This window comes from Adelges cooleyi, unplaced genomic scaffold, assembly GCF_023614345.1.
Source record: "Adelges cooleyi isolate 19-005CV unplaced genomic scaffold, UGA_ACOO_1.1 ACOO_flye_CR_arks_rails_tigmint_CR_PRNA_247, whole genome shotgun sequence".
NCBI classification, from domain to species: Eukaryota; Metazoa; Arthropoda; class Insecta; order Hemiptera; family Adelgidae; genus Adelges; species Adelges cooleyi.
Window position 1 is genome coordinate 11,988,493 of NW_026095912.1, and position 23,483 is coordinate 12,011,975.

General features: G+C 30.1%; 1 protein-coding gene across 2 annotated transcripts in view; it reads left to right on the forward strand.

Moving 5' to 3' along the window:
* Positions 1-19,414, forward strand: part of LOC126836715 (uncharacterized) — a 44,338-nt gene extending 24,924 nt beyond the window's left edge. The window contains exons 1-9 of one of the 2 annotated variants that reach the window (XM_050570322.1): positions 15,545-15,652; positions 16,279-16,480; positions 16,651-16,754; positions 16,848-16,939; positions 17,018-17,155; positions 17,223-17,325; positions 17,403-17,523; positions 17,824-17,911; positions 19,175-19,414. In XM_050570322.1, the coding sequence (XP_050426279.1) occupies positions 17,058-17,155; positions 17,223-17,325; positions 17,403-17,523; positions 17,824-17,911; positions 19,175-19,265 (501 nt within the window). In that variant the 5' untranslated portion in view covers positions 15,545-15,652; positions 16,279-16,480; positions 16,651-16,754; positions 16,848-16,939; positions 17,018-17,057 and the 3' untranslated portion in view covers positions 19,266-19,414. Of the gene's footprint in view, positions 1-15,544; positions 15,653-16,278; positions 16,481-16,650; positions 16,755-16,847; positions 16,940-17,017; positions 17,156-17,222; positions 17,326-17,402; positions 17,524-17,823; positions 17,912-19,174 lie in introns of those variants that run through there. The other variant, XM_050570323.1, reaches the window with a different exon arrangement.
* Positions 19,415-23,483: the final 4,069 nt, after the last annotated feature.

Here is a 23,483-nt window from a genome sequence, read left to right on the forward strand (position 1 = left end):
ATGATGAGCAATTTAATGAAAATGAGTTTCTCATATTTTGTAAAAATTATGATTCTGAAAGCTCAAAATTGTTTTTAAGGAGGCCAACTGACTCATTTAAAAAGTTTATTACCAACGCTCAAAAAATAATTATAAAAATAGTAGAAAAAATGCCTCACAAAAATAAAATTTCTTTATTTATTTACCAAAAAATAAAAAATGAAATTATTGGAATTATAAACTTTAATGAGCAGTGTGAGCCTCATATTGATTTCATAATTAAACATTTAATTTTGTGCAGGCTTTTAAGAGATTTTAATTGGAACTCTAAAAACATAAAAAAAATAAGATCGGAAAAATCAAAACAAAAATTAAATATTTTAAGGAATGTATAGTTTTTATATATTTTGCCAGTTTATTTTTAATAAGTATTTTTTTTTTAACTTTACTACTTCATTATTTATTAAAAGGGAAAAATGAAACTGAATGTCTTGGTTTTTGTTTTATTTTATTGTACCTATTCGTATTTTGTTCCAGTGCCTTTTTTTCAAGATTTCCTTCTCATCGTCTAAATAGATCCATTAAACTGGTATTTTTTTTAAAAGGTGATATTCGAAGTAAATACCTATAAATTATAATAATGTTATTTAGTCTATATTTATAACCGTTTTATTTAACTAATTCATATTTAGAACTAAGATTCTAAATTTTGTTTGCAATAAACAAATGCTTTAGAGCAAAAACTTTAGACATACAATATAATTTAATTCTAAAAAGAAAAATATCTGAAATAATCTTATGGATAAGATTCATTTATAAATCTTTTATATTTTGTAAAAGAATAATAATTGTATGAAACTCATATAATAAAATATAATCTCATACCGATAGGAAAACCGGTTTTACTTTGCGCACGACGGGTGGTCGCGGCCGACCGGCCGCGGCTGTGTCTGAAAATACGGCATAACAAAAAAATATTATTTTGTAATATTGTACGACATCTATGAATAGTATAGAACACTAAATAACGTGTTTCCATATTTTCTATTGACATGAGCTATCTATGTATATTTAATCAATGCTTGTATCATTGATTAAATACACATGGATAGCTCATGTCAATAGAAAATATGGAAACACGTTATTTAGTGTTCTATACTGTTCATAGATGTCGTACAATATTACAAAATAATATTTTTTGTTATGCCGTATTTTCAGACACCGCCGCGACCACCCGTCGTGCGCAAAGTAAAACTGGTTTTGCTATCGGTATGAGATTATATTTTATTATATGAGTTTCATACAATTATTATTCTTTTACAAAATATAAAAGATTTTTATAAATGAATGTTATCCATAAGATTATTTCAGATATTTTTCTTTTTAGAATTTAATTATATTGTATGTCTAAAGCTTTTGCTCTAAAGCATTTGTTTATTGCAAACAAAATTTAGAATCTTAGTTCTAAATACGAATTAGTTAAATAAAACGGTTATAAATATAGACTAATTTAACATGAGGCATTTTTTCTACTATTTTTATAATTATTTTTTGAGCGTTGGTAATAAACTTTTTAAATGAGTCAGTTGGTCTCCTTAAAAACAATTTTGAGCTTTCAGAATCATAATTTTTACAAAATATGAGAAACTCATTTTCATTAAATTGCTCATCATTAGTTTCTTTTAAAAAATTATTTTCACATAATCTACACTTAAATTTTTCTACACATTTTTTGCCTAAGTAACCTGAAAAATAAGTATTTGAACATTTTTCTAGTGTTACGTTAGGTGTATAACCATCATCACTTTCTTCAGTGAACGAAATAGACGACAACGATACAGAGGAAGAGCTATCTAAAATTTCATTAGTATCTTCAATATGCATGGTTGCTTCATAGCGATTATCATTGTCCAATAAATGAGTATCATTATCTGCTTCGCAGTTCGAAAATATAGACGGTCTCATAAGATTTATTTTAACATTGATACGAAATGTCGTCCGGAAAATACGAGCTGTCGGATTTCTAAAAAAAGTGAAATAACTAAAACATTTTTTTTTAAAACACGCTTTTTCTAAAAAAAGTGAGCTTTTTAAAAAAAAAATTTATTTATTTATTTCACTTTTTTTATTTTTACTTTTTAATTCTATTAAAGGTACTTAATAGTTGGTGAATAGATTACTAAATTCATTTTGGAAGATTTGAAAAAACATGAAATTTTAGTGAAATGATCCCTATATTTGGCCCTCAAGCATTTGTGACCTGGATACCCGGGTCCCAATATTATGACGGAATATTGTATTCTCATCCGAGATGAGTGTCTGTGCCAAGTTTCAGCCCCCTACGACATCGGGAAGTGAGTTAAATTAATTTTGCAAGATTTAAAAAATACCCGTACAAACGTACGTACGTGTTAGCGAGTTGAAGAAAAGCATGTAAAAAAGTAATTTTTTCGTCATATCAAAAATAAAACATAATTAAAATCAATAAAAAAATTAAATTTCCTCATAAAACCATTATTTATCATTATTAAATATGTTTAATAAACTAATTAGACTGTTTTTAAAAAAGTTATGGAGCGTTGTAATTTTAAGTTGAAAAATACGTAGTTTTGTTGGCGTTTTTCTCCATATTAAAGGGGAAAAGATTTTTTTAGAAAGAACTTTTTAAATTTTTGGTCCAATAAAGAAATTTATTCAGTGACTTGAAGATAGTACAGACACAAAACAAAAAAAAATAAAAACATATTTTTAAAAACAATACCTTCTCAGCTCCGCATCGAAGCGTAAAAATGTCGCAGAATGGCCTATGTGGGATTGGATGCCGACCGTTTTTTTAGTCAAAATACATCATCTTTTGTCGATTGTACAGGCCGAACCAGTCATCCGATAAGATTATTTTCATTATTACAATATAGAATATTTCCCTGGGTTACTCATACCACATTTTTTTATCTTTTTCGCTTAAGGCTATTTTTATTTAATCAATGCTTGTATACAATATACGATTATTAATGGTGTTAGTTGTGCTGCCAGCATGACATATTATTAAGGAGTAATTATTTCACATTTTATTCATTAATGAGCTAACGACTCAAACGAGGCTGTTTTTAAAAAAATATTTCCAGATGGCATTTTGAAAGTCGGATAAGAAGTCCGAATGTATATTTTTCACCACAAAAAAAAAACGATATTTTATTATCTCTAGAAAACTGTTTACCTATTATTGAACTGTTATCTTTGTTTATTTTATAAATGCATGTAGGTATTACCTATATATTTTTAGTACTTATTGCAAAGTGTATAGGTGTAAAATGGTGTTATTGTTTTAAAGGAAGGCAAAAAAATTATACACAATAATTATTCGTATACCAAACAACACATACTAGAACATTCCATTCGATGGAAATGTTCACAAAAAAGTTTAAAAAAATAACATCCATCAATAAACGTAAAAAATCAAAAAAACTTATACATAAACATGTATAAATAATGTTAAATTTTTACTTTTATTAATAACAGTTAACTGGTTCATTCATTGACTTCAAAATATAGATGATAAAACACAGGGCAAAACCGCACACTTTTAAAATTGCTGTATTCAAAAACCGCACATTTTATAATGACGTATTAACTGTTGTAACGCTTGACCCTCGGTTGGGTTCAAATTAAGCATTATTATTAGCTAATTAAATAAATTATAAATGCAAAAACTTGGTAAGGTAATAATTGATTTTATTGATTGGTAATGTAGGTTGCTTCCTATAGAATAATAATAATAATGATGACGATGATGAGATGGAAATGTAGGATGTAAGTATGGAGCGGGGATGAAATCACGATCGGACCGGCGTCTAGATCGTGATTAAAAAAAAATAGATTAGCTCAAGGCTAAGGAGTTGGGTAATAATATTACCTATACTCTATTGCTGGCTACGGCGACACAGTGTGCGGCAGAGGGTTTACATACGCTATACGGTGTGGCTAGTGGGGAGATGGACGGCAGGCGGTGAACTTTCCAGCGACGGCGACGAGTTGGAACGGTGGGAGTTGGCAGCTAGCTCAATTGGTAGACGGTGCGGCTAGCGGGGAGATGGGCGGCAGGCGGTACGACGACGGTGAGATCGACGGCAACGGCGACGGCGAGCGCGACTGGTGTAGTTGCGGTGGGAGTTGGCAGCCTAGATGCGGCTCCTCCTGGCGGCGTATGGCTCGGAAGACCGGGGGGACGTAGTCGGCCAACTATTACCACTATACGGTTGGCTAAACCGATGGATGCTTACCACTGTGCCGTCCGCTCGTATATGTTTAATCATGCCCATAGCCCGCCCGTATAGTCAAAGTTAGCCACTTTACATATGACTGTTAATTGTGTGTCGACTTGTGGCTAGTGCAATGGGCGTTTCAATATGGTCGACACACTTCTTACGTATTTTATTAATTTATTTAGCTCTACACTACCCTATTCGGTATTTATGCCCTTATTAGCGTATCGCTTCGAATACAGCGATGGGCTGCGCGCTCTCTATCGGCACCTATAATTGATCCGTCCTACGGGCGAGTAATCGTCCGTCTTTTTAATGTTTTGGTAGCCGCGAGATTGCGGGCCGTAAGTGTTACACTATTGTTTATATATATATTAAAAAAACATTTTTTTGGTACAATTTATATGTTGAAAAATTTAAGATATAAAATTAAAAAAAAAAATTTTTAAATTTTATTTGCTGAAATCATTTCTAACGTTTTAAAGAAATTTCAAACGATCCCCGTCCTTGAAAAATTCTTCCCAACATTTAAACAAGTGTTCCTAAAAATGAACCCAATTTCATTCAAAATGATGTATTAAAAATATTAAAATGTGCCTATTAACTAACTTGTTTTTCAATTGGACTGACAATATTTTGAATACTCTTATTAAGCTTTCGTCATTACTTCCTATTATCGTATTATTTTCTATGGATGACATCTCTCAGCGTATTATTTTTTGCGGTGTCTCTTGAATGTCATTAGAAGCCTTGCGTTTACAATTCATTTGTTACGTGCCTCTTGTACCTCTTTTTACCCAATATAAGTGTGCGGTATTCACCTGGCACCGGTACTTACCTGGAAACCGATGAAATGTGCGGTTTTTGGCTGTAACCGGTTCATTCAACCCCTGTTATATTGTATCTATTTTATCTTATTATTCAGATTTACCATGTTATATTTCTCATTGTTAATTAGATATTTGTCCGTATTGTTTAAAAAAATTTAAATAAAAAAAGACTATAATGGCATGTGGGAAAAATAACAGTCGAGTTGCCGCGCCGGTTGAATTAACTACCTGCCAAATATACCTTCTTAGGGACGAAAGTATACGCGTCCCTGTCTTACTTCGTATATTTGTTATTCGTTATTAGTATTAAGTAAAATTATATTATTATTTATTAAAAAAATGGTCTTAACAATGGCGGTTCTAAAAAAGAATATGAAATAACATTTAACCATTTTTTGTATCCATTGCATTTTTTTTTATAAATATATCCATTTAAAAGTATTCTTATTTTTTCATATATATATAATAATAGTTTTAAAATTTAAACATAAAAACATTGAGAAAATTAAAAAGTATGGAAAAAAAATTACTAATTAGTTCATGTGCGTGTACATTTTGTTTTTGTAAAGCCAGTCGGCCGAATGGACTTGGGAACAATGACCTCGCTAAACCCCTGGCCAGAAATTAAGTTAATTTGTTGTGTGTGAATTTTATTCACAATTGTATTTTGTTTGGTTAACTGTTTGTTGCACCGGTGAGGCAATTCTAGTTTAAGTACTAATGATAACCGAAAAAGAAACTTTTTTAAATTATTAAAGTTTTCAAATTATCAACATTATACACACTGCACACATTACACATTCGACACTACAGTAACTCTTTGGTATTACTAGGCAACCCCATTTATCCCTTTTGAGCTAATATATACACCATTACATTTCCTTTGCTTTGCAGCGTAATCGTTAAAGCTGATAGAATTAAATTCCGATAGTAAATATACAGTATTACAGTGGATATAAAAATAATATAATATATTTTATTTATTTTGTAAAATATTTCAAGATTATCCTATTATACAAAGAAGTATTTTAATAGTGTAAAAAGCTCATTCAACTTAAACTATAAAATTGATTTACTTTTTTTAATGTAATGTAAAATGGCTTAAATTTATACTAGAAGCGTTATTTATACCACTGAAATACCAGGAATTAGTTATAGTTGTAGTTAATATATGTTTATAGTGAGGGACAAAAGATTAAAAATATAACGTACGTACAAGATACGAAATATCTAATAATAGTATACAGAACGTGCACAAAAAGACCCAAAAATGTTTGGTGTTTGTTTGAATAAAAGTTATATATTATTGTTAGTTAGCGCGTAATTTTTTTTTTTAATTTCTATAGGTTAATTTTTGGTTTGAAATTGAGCCCCCGAAAATATTTTTTTTAGTAATTGAGTTTTAAATATTCGGTTGTCAATAGGTGTTTGGTACACTCTGTATATTATACCATCTTCATAACCAAAACAAAAAATAAAAGCCACCACCGGCACCAGAGCATACGGTCAGACGGAAGGGCGAGGAGTGGCTACGGGTGTTGTATTAGGATTTAATACCAAATCGTACACCATTAGACTTGTTTTATTAAATTATTTTAGTAATAAATATTTTTATACATTATTTGTGAACTATTATTTCAGATTATTAAAATTAAAGTCTACTTTCTTAACAAATTTAGAATTCGTTAATAGTACAGTTTTTTAAAAAGTATTAATACTTATATTCATTTATATTTTATAATAAAAACTAATAGGAAAGCATCAGAACAAAGGTTATCTTACTTTAAGAACAGTACAATTCATAATACAAGTTTAAAATTACATATTCTTATAATAATATCATGTGATAGTCAATGTTACTAGCCTTAGTAATCGGTCAATTAATGTATGTAATCTGATATTAAAAAACAGTCATCACCTGTTGGATAGGCCATAAGCTTAAGAGCCAACATAGCTTATATTATACTATAAAAAAACATACCCAGTATAAAATGATTTATCAGTTTTTTCAACCCACTATAATATGTTTTAATTAATAAACATTTTATTCATATGCCCAATTATTTGTGTTATGTCGAGTAAAATATTTATGAAATTTTTATTTTTCAATTTACGCATTTTAGCAACACAATTAATTTTGTATTGTCCGGTTTGCTTAACATAATAAATACACACGTATTATTTGTACGTATAATTTTATCGTCTAAGCTATTCATATTGCAATCTAAACAAACTAGTAGTAGGTATATTACTATAAAGTGTAGGTATGTAATATTAATTAACGTGTTAAATGTTTTATCAAGTGTATAAATAATGTGTCAGTTTATTAAAAATGCTTGATAGTAATGAAAAAATATATATGACCAAATGATACCAAATGATGATTGTATTAAATCAAACGCGATTTGTTTTTAAATGATTGCATTTTCTTATCAAGTGTAGTAAAATATGTCTGGTTTGTGATAGATTAAGTCAAAATAAGTATTAATAAGTAAACATTTGGAAATGTAATCATAATTTGTTTTAGCTGTTATTATAAATTTTCAACTTTATATATATTTTGATTAAAAATAAAAAAGGGAATTATCTAAGGGGTTTATTCGATCATCCTTTAACGTTTCGGACAACACACATGACTCTTTAAATGTGATGTTTTCGTCTTAAAACAATTTCAGCGCCACTGCATTTCAACGTGTATTATTTTTTCAATAGAGAACTGAAATATAATAACCGTCGTTTAATTGTTATTAACTTTTCGGTCCATAGTCTTTGTGGTTCTGCGAAGACAACAGATGAGACGTACTGGAAATTCGAATTTGTGCCCAGCCCGCACGCTATGCGTTAATAGTTGTTATTATTCACATAAGACTTGCCGTTTTTGTATACTCTTAAGTATTTTTTTTTCTTAATAAACAAAAAGTCTGGTGGAAGTTGCGAGCACGGGTTAATTTAGTTCTTCAGTTTATTTTAATTAAAAATCGTCTATAAAAAATACATCAGATTGTTTTTATATTGGCATTGATTATGTAATAGACTATTACATAATCAATGATATTGGTATACCTAAAGTATAAAACTAATTTTTCAGTTTTTGCGCTTAGATCGTTTGTCAAGTTCACTCTCAACACTGAGCGTGAAAACCCATTTAAATTGTACACAACTTGTTAATATAATTTCATTGAGTGTAGAAACTATCCATACTCAATGATTGTCGCCGTTTTCGGTTTGTATAGATGACAATCTATGGGTAATAATATTGTTAATAATAATGTGTAGTTAACATTCAATACCTTATGTGAGGTACATAATAATATTATATATTTATATAAAAGGTAAATTATCAACCCATTGTATCTGTGATCCACAGTGTGATACAATATTATGAAACGTTGGCGAACTAGTTAAGACATCCAAGTGGGAGTAACCTCAAGCCATGTAAATAGTGTAAATATAATGTACCTCACTCAAGCTTCAATAATTTTTTAATATTAATGTTGACAAGTTTTTTTGTTTTGTTTCATTATTTACATGTCTAAATTTTGTAGTAGACGACGGTGACGATGATGAGGTTGATAACATTTATCTTTAACTCATTTGGCACACTTAGTGCGAGTAGTTGTCAGGCTATTGATTAAATTTGATAAAGAGTGTTCATTTACACGAAATCTGCATACTATTATTTTACTCTACTGTATTACAAATCGGTTCGTTCGTTGTAAAAGTGGTGTAGCTCCAAAAAAGAAAAAAAAGTTTAAGTTAATTTATTGCATTAGTTTTGGTTTTATTTTCCAAGTCACTATAAATTTGTAGAACCTTTGGTTTGTAATAAACATTAAAAGTAGGTACAAGTATTAGTTCAGTGTTTTCTATTTTTTTTTTTTTTTTTGCTATACATTAATTTTCAAAAAGCTCGTTGTTTCAAAATTCAATTACAAAGAGATAATTCACTTTTACAATGAATGACACAAGAATTACTATTACAGTGAGAGATTTTTAGAGAACAAATCAATTGTTACATTTATTCAAACCTACTGTTTCGGATAATTGATTATCACTTTCATAATCCATCTTCATTATCCAAAGTAACTTTTGTTCAACACTTTCATTTTTTGAAGCACAAACGGTAGCATATTCAGATATTCTGTATTTCTGTAAAACGTTTTTATGTTGCCTGGAAAATTATTCAAATACTGTCCAATCCAGTCAGCTTACCCTGAGACGTTTACGACCTTTTGCTTTTTTAGCGTCGATATGGAGTCATAGAGATATATATTCAACGCTGTGGCGTGGTTACCGTGAATGCAGTGGAAAAAGCTGCCCAAGACGAATTCTAATTTAGGGAATTATACGTACGGTTTACCTGTACTACATTTTTAATTTTTAAGTCAAATGTAACCTAAAATGTTTGTAACAGCACAGGTATATGCTATTAACAATCGTCATTTAACTATAATAATAAATGTTTAAAAATTAATATGATCAAATCAGATGGATGATTACTATTTACTCCTTAATAATATGTCATGCTGGCAGCACAACTAGCACCATTAATAATCGTATATTGTATACACATAGTGTTAGTGTTGGCATTACTGGGAGGCGGTCTTTTTAGGGGCGGCGTTTTGTCGACTTTTTGTCGGGCGACGTTTTGTCGGGCGACGTTTTGCGGTGTAACCACTATTATTGATTCCATACTATCTAAAATTTTATCGCCTAACGCGCGGACAGGTAAATGATATTACTTTAATTGTATCTGGGGTCGCATTTATATTATTTCTGTAGGAGTATCTACACAGACAAACAGAAGCACGAAGATAATGATTATTACTAGACATTAAAAATTACGAGCTTACTTACTTACTTTTGACAAATATAATAACAACAGACTAGCAGTTATTGATGAAAATTTGATTATAACTATAGTAATAAATTAATACAATTTTAATATATAAAGATATTTTTTTGGTTTGTCAACGTTTTTCCGTTTACGTTGTATAGTACTTTATCCGAAGAATATTCCATAGAAATTTGGAACAAAATCGACTATTTTAAAAAAAGTTATAATAAATATGTAATATGTACATTTTTATGTGTTTTCCCAATTTTGAAGGGGAAGAAGTGAACTTTCAAAATTTTGCCCCAAGAAATTAACTTTTAGATTAGATTTAGATTTAGAACGGGAGGCACTTGTGACGGCCAACCCTTGTAGTCAGAACGATCGGCTGGTGGAAATAGTGATTGAATATTGTGAGAATAAACAATATAATCTCAACTATAATCGTTCATGCGTAGTTGCCGTTAAAATAGTGCAACTTTAATACAAATAACTCTATTATTGTTAGTTGTTACAATTCATAAATGTGAAACGTTTATAAAAATAGTTGAAAATATTTTGGTAAATATATTATTTTACTTATCAAATTAATCTGGATAGTTCATCATGACCCTCGGAGACAGTTTGGGATTAAAACTGTCATGGGTAGGAAAAATTCTGTTGCGGTGGCGTTTAATTTTACAAGTCAGTCACACGTTAGAAAACAGTATTTTATGGTGTTTAATTTTTTTTCCAAGACAGCCGCCAAAGGGTTAGAGATTTCTAATACATAAAGTAAATACATGAAGAAATCGGTCAACGGCATAGAAGATACGTCCAGACACAAAAAACAAAAATAAAAACACATCATTGTAAAAACAATACCTTCTCAAATTACGCATCGAAGCTAAAATAAAAATTGTTTTTTGGTAAAATATGCCGTTCTTAAAAATATAATACATAAGGACTCGTTTTAATCATCAAGACATAATATTAGGTAACTCACGGAGCATGATCTAACCTCTCTCTGGATAGTTTTTTTTATTCAGCGAATTTAAATTCCCTTTACTCTTTATCCAGCGAGATAAGGGTTTTCCATACTTAGGTCAATACTTCCTAGTATACTTATTATTCATTATTATATGAAATATAAATTATATAAAATATGAATTGTGTGAGTATAAGACGACCTGACGATGGACAACATCAACAACGCTAGTCGAATACTCGAATGACTAAAATCTAAATTGTAGAAAAACGATCATTTTTACAATTCAGTATAAATTGCAATGCTCTGCCAATGATCCTCGTTTTAATAGTATTTTGTTATACACCGTACATGACAATATATCTAAAAATAATATCCTCATCTGCAATTTGCGGGTGCCATGCGACGACGACGATAGCGGTCGATAAGAAATGTCACGCACTCGCAGGCACAAGTCAATAAACTGTTTGAAACCACAAAATTTGAAATTGAAATTTCACTTTAATACATCATTCTACTTCAAACGTACTGTCCTTAAAAATACTCCGATTTAAATTTTTAAAAAACATTTGAATTCTGCACAACATTTTCAAGGCATCGGTCGTGGCACAATTTTAAAATTAATTTCAGTTAATTAATTATTTCAATGTAAAAAAATGCAATTTTTTAACTTTTTTAAACTGAAATAATTAATTAATTAAAAATAATTTTAAAATTGTGCCAAGACCGATGCCTTGAAAACGTTTTGAAGAATACAAATATTTTTTCAAAACTTAAATCGGCGTATTCTTAGGAACAGTACGTTTGAATTAGAATGAGTTGTTTTCGACTAAAAAAACGCAGGTGTAGAGGCCCCTTAAGGGGGAACATCCCAATGAGTTATCGACAAATTCCGTAGGAGCGCGCCACTATTATCGGTTGCAATAAAATAATATAAATTGTACACGTACTGTCGTCGCACGTCGGCAACCGGCAACGTGCGACGGTCTGGTGCGATAAACAACAATGTTCTCAGTTAACAATACTATTGTCATATGCCTACCTACCTATCCGACCGATTATGAACCCATCGGCCGAATTTACGGAACATAATATGTTCCGTAAATTCCGTATATTATATACACCGTTCAAAATAAAAAGCGATCTCGGTGGCTATCTGAATTCCACGTAGAAAAACCGGTTTTCAGGTAGCCGCTGAAGTCGCTTGTTATTTTGAACAAGAATATACAAGATAATAATATTATTATTATTATTTATCATTTATATTATGAATGATATTAGAATTATTTGTTACTTCGTGACTAGGTCGTACTGTGTAGATTGCTATACTTAAATTTAGATACATTTTGCGTTTTTACCAAAACGAATGTTTAGGCATGTTATATGTCATTACCATTTGCGTCCCTGAAGTGAAAGCGGTAAAAGCGCAAAGTGTGGTTTTTTCTAAAAAATAACGGCAAACAAAAACATGGCCGACCATTTAAAAGCAAAAAAAAAAAGCCCGAGACCCCAACTCATTGAAAGTTTAACTTATAATAGAATGCAAAAAAAATATTCTCTAGTCGTTCCAGAGACTCCTTCAAGTTCTCTAGAGATTCCGCTTTCTGTGGAAAATACAAATATGTAAGTATATCATTGCAGTAATAATAAGTATTTGTTTATTTGACCAATAATATATTATAATAAAATGCAAGCCAATAGAGGTATAATCTCCATTAGCATACATACTCTGTAATACAAAATATAATGAATTATCTATTAACCCATTTTCCAAAATTTAACCCCTAAGAGTGTAAAAAGAAAACGCGTATATTCTAAACAATAAAAACTCTCCGTTAGCTTGGATCAAATTAAAAAAAAAAGAGCATATTGCAAAACCCCGGGCGAAGCCGGGCAACACAGCTAGTATACTATATTATAGTACATACTACGGGTACATATATATATATATATATATATATATATATATATGCATATGGCGTATTGACCGGGAGTGCCTATGGCTAACTTTATGCCAGCTCGGTCGCCAGGGTGCATGGCATTTCAGCCATGCACCCGGGGTTGATAGTGTGGGTCGCCGCTAAAAATCCCGGGTGGTCACCTATCCGGGATCAAGCAGCAACGGACACAGCTTAACCTCAAGTGCCATGCGGCACCTGAGATGTCCACTGCGCCACACCTCCAGATATTAGACTGTTTCAAAAAAAAAATGTTTTACCTCTACTACGAAAAATGGAAAAAAAAAACGTCTGGTATAAAATGCTCATTTGCAAAAACATTAATTTCCCATAACCCGCATAATATTTTAGGTTTTTTTATACACGCAAATCACAATACAATAAACATTTCTACCATACGGCGTGTAAAAGCTTGTAAAAAGCTCTTCAAGATTAATTATAACTATAATATTGGTTTTATATTGAGTTTTGTCAAGTAGTTTGGCCGGTAAAATCATCGGAATAAAAAAAGTAAAAATGCACCTAATGACGGGGGATGACGGTGAAAACGAGTATTCCAATGACGAATTAACAAAACATGTACTTAATATAGTTATTTTTCAAACCGTTCATTTGATTGAATATTAGAGAATTGTTCACATAGATGTAGTAATTATATATGTTGCCTCACAGCGCACAGTAGCTAGAATATAAATACCAAAAATCCCGAGATTATCGATCCTAGACTTCCAAGAGGATTACAAATTAGAGATCCTGCTAAAATTACAGAGGCTCAATATCGTATAAAAAAGAAAAGTAAACAATAAACTAATAATATAGGTACGTGTATTTTTTATTTTACTTTTTTTCATATTTTTATAACACATATTCATATCTTTTCATTATATATGACAATTTTTTGAATTCGTAATGTATACAAAATGTGTACAAATGGTTGTATTATAATGTATTATTACTAGACATAAAATTTCTTTACAAACTTATTATTATATTTATTTTTTCTACAGTGTAAATTATCTACTTGTACCTAATACCTATATTATTAATTTATAATAAAAAATATAATAACTATAGCGCACATCACACATGGATCAAGTATTACAAATAATAATAAAAATAATAATGGAACACAACAAATAAATGCATAGTCAGGAATAACAATAACCGGTTCGTACAGAAATAAGCAACTATTGCCGCGCGCACCACCGTTACCTTCAAAACTTAGATCTCTCTCAAATCATTCAAGTCGTGTTCTCAAAAAAAATTATAAACCTTCTACCCAACTTATCGCGGCCTCTCATTTATAAAAATAAAATCATTTACCTATTCAGATTCCTGTTTTACTTTTAGATAGAAAAATTAGATTGTTAACTCGGTAAATTCCAATGTACTGATTAGTTTCTTGAAATTGTATAGGAACTTGATTTATCACCATAAATTATTTATTATAAGCGGTATTTTTATAAAAAAAAATCATTTGAATTGTCTTAAAATAAATTAGAAATAAGTTAACTTTAAAAATGAATATCTGGAAAAAACACTTTAACCTGCCTGCAATGTCTTTAAAATGTAAGAAGATTCCATAGCTTTTTTCTTTTGTACAAGAATGGATTTTATTTCTGTTAAAATCAATATAATAGATTTTACAATCTTAAGTTTATGTAAAAATTAAATTAGAATGATCATAATATAATGATCATCAAGTGAATCGCTAGTCAATAGTACCTGAAAAATAGTTGCATAATGTTGTCAATACATAATACACGGGGAACAATGGCAACAAGCTATTGTAGACAACGACCACGGACCAGCCTTAACCTTATCCACCCTTATACTAAAAACAACGTTTTTTAGCCAATTAGGTATTGTCTTTAAAATAATTTTTATCAATACTAAAATTTGTACTATTAACAAATTCGCATCGATGATCGAAATGTTTTATTTGGAAACAATTTCATTACTTCGTTTAAGTTGCAAATGTTTAATGGTTTAAGTAGGATTGCTTTGGAACGCCTTAAATGTAATTTTGCGGTGTCAATATGTATTACTTAAGGAAGAGTCGAAATATAAATACCTAAGCAATTTTCGTGTTAAAGGGATAAAAAACTTTAAAAGGAGCAAATCAGACTATCAGAGATTTTATGACTTATGCCGTTTGCGTTTTGAAAATTGACATATGTTTTAAAACCTGAATATTATTAAGACCATAAAAGATAGACCTAATTCAAATGATGAGACTGAGAAACATGACACATTAAAGCGGCAAATATGAAATTATCTCCTACTATTAGGTATAATTAGTAAATATTTTGTTCATGAGTCATAAGTCTTATTGCTTCCATTAGCAATCAAATATTCAAATGGAAAATGTTATCATCTTATCAATTTTTCGTCCCAACGCGTCCGACCATCAGTGATGCCGACTTCTTGTCGGTATAGAGGTCTTATTCCCGTATAGCCTTTTGGTTTTTTCCCGTTAATTAATTTCACCAGTTCTTATGTCGAGTCATTAGTTTAAGCTATTTACGAATTATCGTTGTTTTACACTTTAAATTTGGCCAATGTCCATCACTCATCTGTATTTAGCGTCGGCGTCTACACAATGGTAATATAGATAAAAGATATTTTGTGTGCCGGACATGTCCGCACTGTAATAACACAACAAGCGACGCCTCAGTAAAATCATAATTTCACAATGTTGTTATTTACCAAACGACTCGACTGCTGAGTAGACGAGTCGAAGAGTTTGATATTAATTTTAAATAATAGTGCTCATCCGCCGTGTACGATAATGTCTGTGGATCCCTTCCGTTTCGATAAAAGTAAGTTACGATTACAGTCTCTTCTTTTTTTTTTTTTTACTTTTATGTATTATTATTTTTTACCCGAGTAAACTAATAAGGTGATTCAAAATTGACGGTGATGAAATTTAAATACGAATGAGGACATTTTAGAGATATTGAAAGTAGGTAGCTAAATTAAATATTTTACATTGGATCTGCTGGACAAAATTAAGTAGAGTATATTTATCTAAGAGGTAGCATTAAGTTTGTATCTGTAGTAGCAATAATTAATGAGATTAGGGAATAGTTAATACAGGCAGGAGATACAACAGAGAACGAGGTCAAGAAAACAGCAGTAGCGTTTGATCTTATGAAAAGTGAACAAAGAGTAGCCATTATTTATAAAAAGTAGGCGAGTTTTGTTGAAAGTGAGTTAAGATGATATGAATTAGGTAATAACAAATATTGTTAAAATTTTGAGTAATATGCACTGATTGGATAGAAATCTACTAAAAGAAAAGATTTTTATGAGTAAAGAAAAAACCAGAATGCTGCAACAATCATTTTTATACAAATATATGCAATATTTCTTTTCATTATAAATAAATAAAAATTTTAAAATCACAATTACGCCAAATTGATTTGAATCGTTTGTTATTTGACAGATGACATAGTGCTGTGTTACCACAGATCTATGTTATATGAAGCAAAGTGCCTAAAACGACGAATTGGACCTGACGGTGAAGTGAACTACTACATTCATTACATAGGGTGGAAAACGAAATGGGATGAATGGGTTCACGATGATCGTGTTTTGTCTGTAAATGAGTTTTCGCTTGACCACATGAAAGCACTCCAAGACCAACAGTAAATATGTGTTTTAATATTAATATTGTATCGAATGCAATTATTATGTCGTCAATTTTACCAATAATATTAATTTTTTTTTGAGAGAGAGAGCGATTTTTAAATTTTCACATTATTTATAACATGAATCGATCAGTCTAATTAAATAAATACTTTTGTAATATTTTCAGCAAGTTTAAAAAACATTTTAGCAAAGGAAGAGTTGGCAGACGTAAAAAAAATACTGAAGTAAACCAAACCACTGATGCTCCATCTTCGGCTACTGAAGAGTCTGGTAATTAATTGAAATTAAAAGTTTAAATTTTTTGACCTGAAACGTTCCGGAAAAAAATCCAAATTTTACTAATTTACTTATTTATTTAAATAGAACCATCTTCTAATCCGGTTTTGGTGGCATTCAGAACTGTTGAACTAATAGAAAATAACATTAATAACTTACCTGCCATACAAGAGTTTTTGGTAATATACCTTTTTATAATTAAATTATTATCTTAATAAGTATTTTGTTTAACAGAAAATTGTTATTATAATCTTTAGAACATTGTTATGGCTGATAATTGATGTATGTGTTGAACGGATGTACATATACAGCCAAACAGTTCCATCCAAATTCACTGTTATGCATCTCATTGATGGTTATATCGATTCCAAACAGAAATCAACAATATTTGTTAGGTAATTATTGTTTTTCTTACAAAGTTAATAGTATAATAGTGTGGAAAATATAATAAGATATTTTTAGGGAAAGAGCTTTGTGTGTTGGATCGACTTTTATTCAATATTTTAATTCACGAATACAGACACTGCTATATGCGAAAGAACGTAATAATGAAGTGCACAATAAAGTAAATTATTTTTCGTTGATGAGGTTTTATGTAATGAGAATTTTTATTTAATAACTTTACCAATATTTTTCTTTTAGGCTGTTGCTCTGTTATCAGAAAAAATAAGACTTGACAGTTTACAATTCAAATATAAAAACATTTATTCGGAAGACTTGTGGTGTACAGTTTATGGACCCATTTATTTACTAAGGCTATGTGGTACGTATGAAATATTGACTTTGATGTTAGCGAAATGATGTTTTATTAATTCCTTATAAACGCGTTCTGGAGCTCATTTAGTGAAAAAGAACACCTTCCTTACACTCAACCGTTTTTGAAGTGTTTTTTCCAAACATTGATAATAACATTTTATATGGTCTTACACGAAGTGCTATCCTAATAAACATAATTTTTTAGTGTTTTTGTAGTGTCCTAATTATATTTTTTATACATATACCTATGTGTATTTTAGTATTCGATACTTGATGACATATTAATGGATTTTAATATATTTTTCAGTTAATTTGAAAAAATTTCTAAGACCAAAGTCCGTGACCGAAGACAACCAGCTCTCTTCAATTGCTGATAGCATAAATGATTTTTTCAAGTAAGAATTAAATTTTTTTTTTTAATTTAACGATCCATTTAGTTAAACTATTATATTTATTATGGTTTATATAAAATAATAATCAAATGAACTTGCTGGTTCATCTATGGTTATCATTTTTAATAATAAAAAAAAAACCGGAACACTATTTTGTCCAAACTTCTAAAGAAAGAGCTTCAATAAAAAATTGAAAATTACTTTTTGCACCTTTTGATAATAACCTTTTTTATTATTATAAATAATATTTTGATAATAAGTATTATTATTTTAAATTACTTTAATTTATTAATAAAAAAAACGTTTTAATTTCTTGTTTTGTATTAATAGTTCACTGACTAACTTTCAAGTTTCATTTTTTTTTTATACAGTTCAATAAGTACATCTTTATTTTTTTTTTTGTAAAAATGAGTGGCAAGAATTAGAAATTTTCTTTTTTTTCTCATAGAAAAAGTCATATTTTTTTCTACCCAAAATTCTATTTTAGTTATTTTAAAATCTTTTTTTGAATAGTTATTTAAAAATAGTTAGCGTTTAATTCCACTACTTTCTCCACACTTTCGAAATCTAAATCAAAATTAATAATTATTGCTCTATTTTTATTAATATTTTGATAAGATAGCTGATAAAGAGAGAACCTAACCATATTCTAAGAACCGGACAAAAAGCGTCCAGTCGAAAGTCAGTTAGTGGGACAAGGGAATATTTAGCTCCAAAAAGGGACAATCCCATTTTTAACGAGACGTATGGTCACCCTAGGCTAAGTGAGAAGGTTAAGTGAGTGATAACTCATGTTTTATCGTAGAGGGCCATGCGATTCAGTAGGAATTAGACAGAATATGTTGAGATAATTAGAGATATGATTTATTAGCAAAGATAACTTCTGCAATAGATTCATCGCTTTATGCAAGGTGTAAACAACAGAATGCGTTGAGGATGTATAGTACAGAGTTAGATAAATAAGATAAATGATGGTAGGGTTGAAGCAACAATGTGAAGTAGCTTACATTTTTAAAAACTGATCCGTAAAAAAGCCACATTTGTTTCAATCTCAACTTTAGTCAACAATCGACGTGCAATTCAAATTGAGCAGTCGTGTACGTAGGTATCGACTATAGTTTGATGGTAAATTGTTTAGTTATTTTTTCAAAAAATAAAAAAAACATTTGGGTCTAAAATATAATTTTATTCTTATGTTATGAAACATCAACACTGTTTTCTGACAACCTTTCTATAAAATGTCTTTGTTAAAATATTTGTTTTCAGGTACCTAGAACAGCAACATTCCAAATATTTTGCCAACGATGACTACGAACCTGCAACTGATACGAGCGAGACAGAAGTATCGTTAACATAATCTATTTTTCACATCACTAAAAATTCATCCGCTCAATTCTTAGTTTTCTTCCTATTTTGATATAAACTAAATTATTTGAGCAGTGAAGTATAATTTTATGTATTTTATAATGTGTTCAGAATTTATATTTGAATTTTTTTCTACGTCATCCATCGCACATTCAACTTTTTTCCTCTTTTTATCTTTTGACTTATCAATTTTTTTTTTTTTTTTTTATGACGTAACTGACGTTTGGTCGATAATGTACATCAATTTTTAGTCATAATATTATTTGTATTTTTACTAGTTGTCCAAATGTATATTTTTTCAGTCAATTATCTATTTTGTATATTGTCATTATATTTTTTGTTCAATTTTATTCGTAAGCCAACTAATAATTATATTTTTACATCAATTATTGTCACTTGCTATTATTGAATGTGCCAATATTTTTCCTTTTTTAGTATAAGATAGTACCTACAGTTTGGTTATATGTTCCTGAGTGGTACCAAAAATAAATAAATTGTATCCATACTCTTTTTAATCCCACCTTAATTTCTACTCTACGCTTGTACGAACGGTCCATCTGTTCAGGTCAAATTTATTAAAACGAGTTATTATTATTCTTTTAAGTAACTTTTATATTAATTGTATACAATATACCTTGTGTTATTTTTAAGTGATACTAGCAATTTTTTGTGTTGCATGATTTAATTGTATTTTTAAGCTTGTGTCAATACGAATGCCAAATAAAATATTTATTTACTTTTGTCTTAAAATTGTTTAAAACACTTTTTTTTAACTTGAGCAATTATTATAAACTATAATGATTTCTGATTTTATAAAGACGAATGTAGTAAAAAACATAATAGTTAAGGTTCGAATGATTAAAAATTACGAGCTTACTTACTTACTTTTGACAAATATAATAACAACAGACTAGCAGTTATTGATGAAAATTTGATTATAACTATAGTAATAAATTAATACAATTTTAATATATAAAGATATTTTTTTGGTTTGTCAACGTTTTTCCGTTTACGTTGTATAGTACTTTATCCGAAGAATATTCCATAGAAATTTGGAACAAAATCGACTATTTTAAAAAAAGTTATAATAAATATGTAATATGTACATTTTTATGTGTTTTCCCAATTTTGAAGGGGAAGAAGTGAACTTTCAAAATTTTGCCCCAAGAAATTAACTTTTAGATTAGATTTAGATTTAGAACGGGAGGCACTTGTGACGGCCAACCCTTGTAGTCAGAACGATCGGCTGGTGGAAATAGTGATTGAATATTGTGAGAATAAACAATATAATCTCAACTATAATCGTTCATTCGTAGTTGCCGTTAAAATAGTGCAACTTTAATACAAATAACTCTATTATTGTTAGTTGTTACAATTCATAAATGTGAAACGTTTATAAAAATAGTTAAAAATATTTTGGTAAATATATTATTTTACTTATCAAATTAATCTGGATAGTTCATCATGACCCTCGGAGACAGTTTGGGATTAAAACTGTCATGGGTAGGAAAAATTCTGTTGCGGTGGCGTTTAATTTTACAAGTCAGTCACACGTTAGAAAACAGTATTTTATGGTGTTTAATTTTTTTTCCAAGACAGCCGCCAAAGGGTTAGAGATTTCTAATACATAAAGTAAATACATGAAGAAATCGGTTAACGGCATAGAAGATACGTCCAGACACAAAAAACAAAAATAAAAACACATCATTGTAAAAACAATACCTTCTCAAATTACGCATCGAAGCTAAAATAAAAATTGTTTTTTGGTAAAATATGCCGTTCTTAAAAATATAATACATAAGGACTCGTTTTAATCATCAAGACATAATATTAGGTAACTCACGGAGCATGATCTAACCTCTCTCTGGATAGTTTTTTTTATTCAGCGAATTTAAATTCCCTTTATTCTTTATCCAGCGAGATAAGGGTTTTCCATACTTAGGTCAATACTTCCTAGTATACTTATTATTCATTATTATATGAAATATAAATTATATAAAATATGAATTGTGTGAGTATAAGACGACCTGACGATGGACAACATCAACAACGCTAGTCGAATACTCGAATGACTAAAATCTAAATTGTAGAAAAACGATCATTTTTACAATTCAGTATAAATTGCAATGCTCTGCCAATGATCCTCGTTTTAATAGTATTTTGTTATACACCGTACATGACAATATATCTAAAAATAATATCCTCATCTGCAATTTGCGGGTGCCATGCGACGACGACGATAGCGGTCGATAAGAAATGTCACGCACTCGCAGGCACAAGTCAATAAACTGTTTGAAACCACAAAATTTGAAATTGAAATTTCACTTTAATACATCATTCTACTTCAAACGTACTGTCCTTAAAAATACTCCGATTTAAATTTTTAAAAAACATTTGAATTCTTCACAACATTTTCAAGGCATCGGTCGTGGCACAATTTTAAAATTAATTTCAGTTAATTAATTATTTCAATGTAAAAAAATGCAATTTTTTAACTTTTTTAAACTGAAATAATTAATTAATTAAAAATAATTTTAAAATTGTGCCAAGACCGATGCCTTGAAAATGTTTTGAAGAATACAAACATTTTTTCAAAACTTAAATCGGCGTATTCTTAGGAACAGTACGTTTGAATTAGAATGAGTTGTTTTCGACTAAAAAAACGCAGGTGTAGAGGCCCCTTATGGGGGAACATCCCAATGAGTTATCGACAAATTCCGTAGGAGCGCGCCACTATTATCGGTTGCAATAAAATAATATAAATTGTACACGTACTGTCGTCGCACGTCGGCAACCGGCAACGTGCGACGGTCTGGTGCGATAAACAACAATGTTCTCAGTTAACAATACTATTGTCATATGCCTACCTACCTATCCGACCGATTATGAACCCATCGGCCGAATTTACGGAACATAATATGTTCAGTAAATTCCGTATATTATATACACCGTTCAAAATAAAAAGCGATCTCGGTGGCTATCTGAATTCCACGTAGAAAAACCGGTTTTCAGGTAGCCGCTGAAGTCGCTTGTTATTTTGAACAAGAATATACAAGATAATAATATTATTATTATTATTTATCATTTATATTATGAATGATATTAGAATTATTTGTTACTTCGTGACTAGGTCGTACTGTGTAGATTGCTATACTTAAATTTAGATACATTTTGCGTTTTTACCAAAACGAATGTTTAGGCATGTTATATGTCATTACCATTTGCGTCCCTGAAGTGAAAGCGGTAAAATCGCAAAGTGTGGTTTTTTCTAAAAAATAACGGCAAACAAAAACATGGCCGACCATTTAAAAGCAAAAAAAAAAAGCTCGAGACCCCAACTCATTGAAAGTTTAACTTATAATAGAATGCAAAAAAAATATTCTCTAGTCGTTCCAGAGACTCCTTCAAGTTCTCTAGAGATTCCGCTTTCTGTGGAAAATACAAATATGTAAGTATATCATTGCAGTAATAATAAGTATTTGTTTATTTGACCAATAATATATTATAATAAAATGCAAGCCAATAGAGGTATAATCTCCATTAGCATACATACTCTGTAATACAAAATATAATGAATTATCTATTAACCCATTTTCCAAAATTTAACCCCTAAGAGTGTAAAAAGAAAACGCGTATATTCTAAACAATAAAAACTCTCCGTTAGCTTGGATCAAATTAAAAAAAAAAGAGCATATTGCAAAACCCCGGGCGAAGCCGGGCAACACAGCTAGTATACTATATTATAGTACATACTACGGGTACATATATATATATATATATATATATATATGCATATGGCGTATTGACCGGGAGTGCCTATGGCTAACTTTATGCCAGCTCGGTCGCCAGGGTGCATGGCATTTCAGCCATGCACCCGGGGTTGATAGTGTGGGTCGCCGCTAAAAATCCCGGGTGGTCACCTATCCGGGATCAAGCAGCAACGGACACAGCTTAACCTCAAGTGCCATGCGGCACCTGAGATGTCCACTGCGCCACACCTCCAGATATTAGACTGTTTCAAAAAAAAAATTTTTTACCTCTACTACGAAAAATGGTAAAAAAAAGCGTCTGGTATAAAATGCTCATTTGCAAAAACATTAATTTCCCATAACCCGCATAATATTTTAGGTTTTTTTATACACGCAAATCACAATACAATAAACATTTCTACCATACGGCGTGTAAAAGCTTGTAAAAAGCTCTTCAAGAT